General features: G+C 56.3%; 3 protein-coding genes across 3 annotated transcripts in view; 2 read left to right on the forward strand and 1 right to left on the reverse strand.

The window, feature by feature from the left end:
* Nucleotides 1–1,090: 1,090 nt before the first annotated feature.
* Nucleotides 1,091–2,467, forward strand: GUITHDRAFT_104647 (hypothetical protein; the record flags this gene model as incomplete). Its single annotated transcript, XM_005836606.1, has 14 exons — nt 1,091–1,109; nt 1,155–1,180; nt 1,229–1,270; nt 1,344–1,433; nt 1,517–1,588; nt 1,639–1,675; nt 1,723–1,790; nt 1,841–1,862; nt 1,913–1,950; nt 1,995–2,041; nt 2,113–2,182; nt 2,230–2,259; nt 2,308–2,351; nt 2,401–2,467. 14 exons carry the CDS (start codon nt 1,091–1,093, stop codon nt 2,465–2,467), a joined length of 672 nt encoding a protein of 223 aa, XP_005836663.1.
* Nucleotides 2,468–3,882: 1,415 nt separating this feature from the next.
* Nucleotides 3,883–6,338, forward strand: GUITHDRAFT_162073 (hypothetical protein; the record flags this gene model as incomplete). The annotated part of the gene is made up of 14 exons (XM_005836607.1): nt 3,883–4,319; nt 4,370–4,400; nt 4,480–4,586; nt 4,684–4,849; nt 4,912–4,955; nt 5,002–5,054; nt 5,098–5,180; nt 5,247–5,300; nt 5,345–5,410; nt 5,483–5,524; nt 5,566–5,643; nt 5,806–5,891; nt 5,940–6,041; nt 6,176–6,338. The coding sequence occupies 14 exons, from the start codon at nt 3,883–3,885 to the stop codon at nt 6,261–6,263; spliced, it is 1,437 nt and encodes a 478-aa protein (XP_005836664.1). The 3' UTR covers nt 6,264–6,338.
* GUITHDRAFT_162074 (hypothetical protein) overlaps nt 6,299–7,616 on the reverse strand; it is a gene marked incomplete at its 5' end in the record, with an annotated part of 5,191 nt that continues 3,873 nt past the window's right edge. The window contains 6 exons of the mRNA XM_005836608.1: nt 6,299–6,415; nt 6,457–6,519; nt 6,643–6,735; nt 6,833–6,919; nt 7,037–7,096; nt 7,539–7,559. Coding sequence (XP_005836665.1) covers nt 6,332–6,415; nt 6,457–6,519; nt 6,643–6,735; nt 6,833–6,919; nt 7,037–7,096; nt 7,539–7,559 — 408 coding nt within the window. The 3' untranslated portion in view covers nt 6,299–6,331. The remainder of the gene's footprint in view (nt 6,416–6,456; nt 6,520–6,642; nt 6,736–6,832; nt 6,920–7,036; nt 7,097–7,538; nt 7,560–7,616) is intronic.

The raw sequence follows: 7,616 nt of genomic DNA on the forward strand, positions 1-7,616 counted from the left end.
GGGAGGGAGGGAGGGAGGAAGGGAGGGAGGGAGTGAGAGGCTGAGAGCGATATTGACATTCCGTGGATGAGGATCTTATTCTAGGGAGGGGTGTTCTATTTTCATGTACGGGTTCAAGACGGTGCATTATTCTCTATCTCAGTAGGGTGGGGTACTCATTTCAGGGGGTGGGGTGGTGGCAGTAAGGAAATCGTCGGGAATGAACTTGCCAATGATGATTCAGACACTCACCCCACCCACCCCCTCCTCCCCCACCCCTCCCCACCACCCCTCCCACACCCCCTATCCATCCCCACCCTGTCCGACGAGTTTTGACCCCCCCCTCCTGCGCCATACCGTACCCCTCATACAACCTTCCGACTACCTACCCATGGACCGTACTAGAGCAGGTGTCATCTCTACCCTGGTACTGACCACCCCTACCCCATCGGACTCTGACCACTCCTCATTCCGACGATCACCCCTGCGCTACCCCACCCCACCCCCTGTCATCCCACGTCTTGACCCGGATCTCCACAAACTCTCCTTCAGTCAATTTGTTTACTCAACAATTTCTCACCACCCCCTAATTCCCCTCTAAAATCACCGGTACTTGCAGGCCGATTGATAGTACTGTATCAGTAAGTTTACAAGAAGTCTATTTTCCACAGTACCGGTGCATTATCCATGGAATCGCTGTGAAAACGAGGGGTACTTTCAACCCCCACCGAAGCGATTATAATCAGCTTTTCCGATGACGTTCGCAAGGATTCACTGAGATCGGCCGGGCCCGCCCGATCGGACTGCCGGGGCCCCGTCACTGAGTAATGAGACCGTGTGCTGTATGAGTGCTCCAAGGAATGCAAGGAGGGCAAGCTAGAAGGGGAGGGGAGGGCAGGAGGGTCAGGAACGAGGAGGGCAGATGACGTCATGCGGCAGCAGAAACGACGACGAGTAGACGGGGATTCAGACAAGTCTGAGCGTTTGAGACTCAAGTGATTTCAATCGATCCATAACAATACCTCCCTGACGTTTGTGAAGCCGCTCACAAGAGTAACAGCGTTTCTAGGCTGATCTGAGGCGCTGCAATGCATTCAGCTTGAAATCAGAGATGGCAGCAGAGGGTGACGGTAAGATGAAAGACCACCATGATACGCCACTGATGTGAGCCTCAGACGCTGAAGTTGAAGACATCGAGAATGTGATAAAATTGTCTCCACTCTTCATGCTGATCATTTTGAATTTGCAGGAAGATGACGAGGAAGAGGGAAAGGCAGTTCACTTTGAGAAGGTGAGAGCACTAGCAAGATCTAGCTCGCTGCTGCTGGTTTGTATTGAGGAGCTCTGGTTGTCCTGTCTTGCAGCTCGAGGTCATCGAGCCACAGAAAGACACTGCGAGTGCCTCTGTGGCTCGATCCTCGAAGCACAAGAAGAGCATGCTTCTCTTCGGCATGGTACCCCATCCTTGTCTCGAGCTCACTGCACGCAGCTGCTTGTCAGCCGATGACGGTCACAGAGACTTGACGAGGATGCGCAGAAACAGGCCGCCCTCCCCAAGGTTGATCCCTTCATGCCGGGCGCTCAGATGCTTCACGTCGACCCCCTTGTGGTGAGTGAGGAGGCTGAAAGAGAGAGAGAGTTGAGTGACGCTGCTGCCAGTCGTCGAAGCCCAAGAAGAGGACGGAGAGGATCATCGGTTCTCTTGCCCTCGCCCACTCGTCGATCTCACTCGTCGAACGGCAGGGAAGAGGGGTTGTCAGCCTGAGACTGGAGCTCGAGTCTGGTTGGCCTTGGGGTGTCGCGGCCTTGGGGTGAGAGGAGCTTGCCTGTGCGCTGGAGGCTCGCTGACGTGGCACTGCAGGTGGAGGGGGAGGAAGGGATCGGTGAGTTCTGCTCGGGGCAAGGAAGGGGAGTAGTGATCGTTTCCGCGCAGGAACCATAGAGGAGGTGCTCGAGGAAGGGGAGTGCATGGTCGGGCTTATAGTGAGTGTACTGCCTTGTCTGAGACCTGGCAGGTTCGTTGGGACTCCTCTGGCCTCGCACACACATACATGTGCGGCAAGTGAGTTGCTCCTCCTCCTCCTCCCCCCCCCCCCCCCCCCCGCGTTCAGCCTCACTCCGCAACGCCTCCAGGTTCAGCGTCTACCATCTCGCAGTGTTCGACTACCTGGAGCAGAAGTCCTGGATGCTCTTGAAGCATGAGGTACCCCCGTGCTCCTGGTCCTCCGTTAGCTCAACCCATTCGGTCAGCACAACTTCAAACAAGGAAACGCTGGGAAAGTGAGATAGGAATGACATATGTGACGCTGCCGGCTGACAGTTCACCAGCCTCCTCCGATCGAGCGGCAGAAGGAGCTGGAGACGTTGCTGGGGTGCGGCTGAGAGGAGGTTTACAGGGGAAGTCAAGCTGACTCTGAGCAGATATCGGATGGAGGAGCAGCTGAGCAAGCGAGTCTCCTACCAGCGGAAACAGTGCCTGCTGCAGTGAGAGCGTCAGAGCGTGAGAGCGTGAGAGAGAGCGTGACAGTGAGAGAGAGCGAGAGAGAGAGAGAGAGAGAGAGAGAGAGGGGGCTGATGGAGCTGCTTGATGTTGTAGTTGTGTCTGTAGATGGTTTGAGTTGTTGTTATTGTTGTATTGATGTTGTTCATTCTGATCTAGTTGTCTGTAAATGTCTTAGCCTCGGAAGTGAAACTCTCACCGAACAAAAGAAGCAGCTACGAGCTAGGAAGGACGGAGATTTCAAGTCCACCTCAGAGATGAATAAGGACAGGAGCAGAGGCAGCAACTTTCTCCTACTCCTCCTACTAGAGGCCGTCATGGTTCTGATCTTAGCCATCCACCACCCCTACCCCCATTTTGACCGCCATTACTACCAAATTACCCTCGATATTCCATAGCAAACAAGGGGTGATCAATTGGTGTCTAGGGGGTGGGGTCTGTGCAGCTGACACAAAATAGAAGTGGCAGGGATGAGAGGAGAGGAGATCAGAGGAATGGCGAAGGAGAAGAGAGATGGTGGGGAGGGGAGACGGAGATTGGATGAGCTCAGGAGAACAGACTAGCGGGAATGAAGAAGAGGACCGGAAGAAGAAGAGCCGAGGCCGGGATTTAGAGTTTGTTAGGACAAGAACGTAGAAGAGAAAAGAGATATGATGCTATGATGAGGTAAAGATGCAGAAGGATGGTTAGATTGATCATGAGATGTTTTGGTGGGGAATGATGTCCTGGAGGAAAGAATTTGAGGCCGCCCGAAGCTGAGCAAGAGAGCTTGCGTGGGATTTGGGGGAGGGAGTCAGGGGAGGGAGTCACAGTCTAAAGAGTTAGAGAATTGAATCAAGGAACAACACGTCATGAGGCAGGAGGAGAATGTCAGAGGAGATCTGAGGTGTTAAACTCCACAAGATAAGACGGGAAAGAAGTTGAACGTGAGGTTGTGTGCAAGACGAGGTAAGGAGAGGCTGCAAATTTGGTGAAGTGGAGTGTATGCAGAGGAGGAGAAGAGTAGGAGATGATGAGAAGACAAACTTGCAAACAAGCCAAGATAGTAAATAGTAGGAGCGAAACAGAGAGAGAGGTGTAATTGTGCGCATGTTTGGTCTGATTCTTAATGTTCAGATCCCCAGACCTCATCGCATGAAGTCTGTGATAGCACGGATCGATCGTTCAAGGTAGATGCTGAGCTGGTCGCTGTGAGCTTTTGGACGCGGAGCTTCCTAGCATGTTATAAGTGGAAGTCTCCCAGTCAGTATGTGTGCCTGTAACTAGACGCGTCGGGCATGCAGGACTTGCAGCAAGAAAGCGGCAGCCGCGACTTTTCTTCGTTTCATGATCATGGGAGAACAGAAGGACTGAGAACTGAAGCTCAGGAGGAAAGTTCCAGCTCGCGGCAGCTTGACGGTGCCATGTCGGTCCAGGCGCACAGCAGCAGCAGCAGCCCACCCACTGAGGCAGGACAGGCAGCAAGGGAGGCGAACGGAGAGCGGACGTCAGATGTTGGTTCAAGTTCGCAAGACAATGCTCCTTCCCCTCCTGTGAACCACTTCTCCTCGAACGCTGGTAACTCATCGCACTCGCACAACTTTGGGTCGCAGTCGAAGCGACCGAGAGCCAACGCGCATGAGGCCGACAATGAAAGAAGCGAAAGAAACGGCAGCAAGCATCTGCAGAAGCGGTCCCTCAGTGAAGCAATTGCTATATGGAATCGTGGCCAGAGGTCTAGCCGTCCAGCCCAGAGCAACGGGAACATCGAAAGTTGGCTGCTGTACCTGCCTGACGTTCTGCTCCATCGCATCTACCTCTCGGCGCCTGAGATGGTCTCGACGCACACCGCTGTCTGCAAGTAAAGCCTCCTCGTGCCCTCCGTCTCCTTGTGACTTATCAGCGTTGCAGGCGTTTCCGCGAAGACTTGTGCAAGGCGCATGTGAGCCTCGAGGGAGGAGGAAGGGGGAGGAGAGGAGGAGGAGGGAGCGGGCTGTGGGGGACTTCTAATTCGCTCGCAGTTGGTGCACTTGAAGCTGCGGTCTTTCTCGAGCGAGAAGGGGCAGGCAGACAGTCTGAAGCGATTCGACGGAGAAGTGTCGGTGTACGTCAAGGACTCTCTGGGACGGTGAGGCGGAAGGCAGGGAGGCAGGGAGGCAGGGAGGCAGGGAGGCAGGGAGGCAGGGAGGCAGGGAGGAGGTGGGCAGCACTGAAAGCACTGTCAGGTTTCAAGTGTGTCGGGGCTTGTTGGAGCTGCTCAAGGGCGGTTGGCCGAACCTGACGGGCCTGAACCTCGAGAGCAACAGGATCCAGCTGGACAACTTGACGCAGCTCACTGACCTCCTACACGGATGTCCCAACCTCAAGTCCCTCGAGATCGGCGACAACAAGGTCGAGTACTAGAGCACCTCCTCCCCCCCCCCCTCGCCGCCTCTGGTCTCACCCGTTCGCAGCTCGGGGTCGACGGGATCAGATCGCTTGTTTCACCGCAGGACCTGTAAGACTCGGGGGTGAGGCTGCTGACTCACTGAGCTGATCCTCAGCTACACCAACTTGACAACCCTCGATGTCAAGGAGAACGAGCTGCGAGTTCAAGGTCCCCACCCTTACCCTCCTCTTTGCCCTCACCTTCCCAGCAGGATCCCTGCTGCTGTCCGCGAGACTCCAGACCTGCACAAGGCTGACGCACCTCGACGTCTCCGACAACCAGCTGGGGCTACAGGTAGAGGCTCATAGAGGCTCCTCTTCCTCGAGGCTCCTTCCCCCGCAGCTGCTGATGGCAGCGCAGGGCATCCGACATCTGACGCGCGCGTTGGAGCCTGGACATCTCTCACGCCTCGCGGTCACACGCGCTGAGGTCTCGCCATCCTCCTCACCTGCTCGCAGACCCTCAACCTCTCCCGCAATCAGCTCGACTTCGAGAGCATCGAGGTCCTCGCCCGCGGCCTTCAGGTGCTGGTCCCTCCTCCTACATTCTCTCGCTTCCTGCTGCTGCTGCTGCTGCTGCTGCTGACAGGCTGGCAGCACAATTCTTCGCTCACCTCCCTGTCGCTCGGAAACAACAAGGTGGATGAGAGTAGGAGAGAGAGAGCTCATCGCAGCTGCAGGAGTTCGGGCCGGTCGGAGCAAGGATGCTGGGGCCTGTGCTGAAGGCGAATACTCTCCTGACGCATCTTGACCTTCAAGTGAGCAGCGAGAAGAAAAGAAGAGCCGGGGGAAGGAGAGGGAGCGGGAGATTAAGGGAGGAGAGGGGAGCAGTACGGGACAAAGTGAAAAGGAAGGGAGGACAACAAGGGAGGGAGGGAGGGGGGGAGGGAGGGAGGGAGGGAGCTTACAGCAGCTCTCAGGTATCTCAATACTCTTGGCGAGAAAGGCGCCGTGATGGTTGGGATCGCTCTTGCAAGATGCACAGACCTGAGGCGACTCGATTTAGGTGAGCGAATTGCCTCACCGCCATGCTGCTCCTTGTGACACCCGACAGGTCTCAACAACTTGGCGGCAACAGGAGGGATGGCAGTCATGCAGTGGCTCCCCAACTTCACCAGCCTGCGGCATCTCAACCTCGCGTTCAACGACATTCCTGGTGCTTCCTCCACACACACACCTTCCCCTCCCCCTCCCCCTCCCCCTCCTCGTCCTCCTGCTCATCTTCCTTCTTGCCACTATCGTCTACCTCTACGTCTTGTCTCCTCTCCTGTTTTCTTACGTCATATCCAGGCGCAGTGACCAAGAAGATCCGCTCGATCGCTCATTCACGTTGCGAGTGCGTCTTCTACAAGATCTGAGGAAATGTTGCTCCGGTTGAGGAGGAGGAGGAGGAGGAGGAGGGGGAAGAGGAGGCGAGAGGCAGGGTTGGTTCATTACAGCAGTTGCTCAGCTTATTTTTGGTTTGGTGCGGGTGGGGGCGAGGAAGGAGTAGATGGAGACGCACCCGACGGCTGCGATGGTCACCAGCACCTGCCACGAGGTCAGCGGGAGGAGGAGGGGGAGGAGCAGACCAGGCCCCAGTCGAAGGGCGCGTTGTGAACAGGATGCATGCAGCTGCTGAGCAAGAGAAGCTCCTGCAACGAGTGAGAAGAGAAACAGAGGAGGGGGGACGGGGGAGAGCGAAAGAGAGGGAGCGGGGAAAGAGAAAAGAGGTTTGGGGGGAAGGGGGGGGAGAGGAGAAGGATGGGCGAGCCTACTTGAGTATGCCGAGCAAGATTGCGAAAATGTCGAGCGTTTCTAAGTGCACTGTGAACGTTGGGAAGAGCGCTCTGAAAGTCGAGCCGATGGACCTGCGGCCAGGGTGAAGACGAGGGGAGGAGGAGGAGGAGGAGAAAAAGAGAGGAGGTAGGAGAGGAGGAGTGGAGGTAGTGGATGTGCAAGTCTCACATCAGCGATCGCTTTCTTCCAGCTGAGCTTGACAGCGACGTGGAGCTGCTGCAGCGTCACGACACGAGAGCAAGAGAAGGTCAGAACCTGAACGAGTCGATCATGCGGAACCGCCGCAGCGACCTGACGAGGAGGTGGAGGAGGAGGAGGAGAAGGAGAAGGAGGAGGAGGAGTCAGTACTTGTCAACTTAAGTTTGACTTCACCTCCAGGTTGTCAAGGTTCGTCGACGTTCCTTGGAGGATCTCAACCCCCTCGTTCACCAGCTGGGTCCTCGTCAGCTCAGCCCCAGCTGGAGAATTTCACTTTCAACCTCCAGCGAGTCGCGCAGGGCAGCAGCGACGTAGTGGCGATGAGCAGAGTCAACATGGAGGAGGGAGAAGTTGGCCCAGCGAGGCGAAGAATGCGCCAGAGGACTTGCGACTCGTCATGCTCCAACACAACCACAACCTCCTCCCCCCCCCTCCTCCTATTCCTCCCCCCTCTCCTCGTCCACTACCACTACAAGCTGGAGGTTGCCCGTGAGCTCCTCCTGCTGGGGCTGAGTTGGAGAGACCAGAGCTGGTGCTGCGGGGAGGTTGAGATGCTCCTCGGCAAGTTGCAGGTGCATTGAGAAGGACGGCGTGGGAGGCGCATCACTCGTTGGACCGTCACATCCTCTCCTCCTCTCCTCTCCCTGAGTTTCTCCTCCTCCGATCTTCTTCTCACCTGCCAGTTGCTGAACTGTAGCTGCTAGAAGGCTCGCAGAGGGTTGCGCATGTTCCAGATTATGACCTGCTCCTCGTC

The sequence above is a fragment of the Guillardia theta genome (genome assembly GCF_000315625.1).
Source record: "Guillardia theta CCMP2712 unplaced genomic scaffold GUITHscaffold_17, whole genome shotgun sequence".
Lineage (NCBI taxonomy): Eukaryota > Cryptophyceae > Pyrenomonadales > Geminigeraceae > Guillardia > Guillardia theta.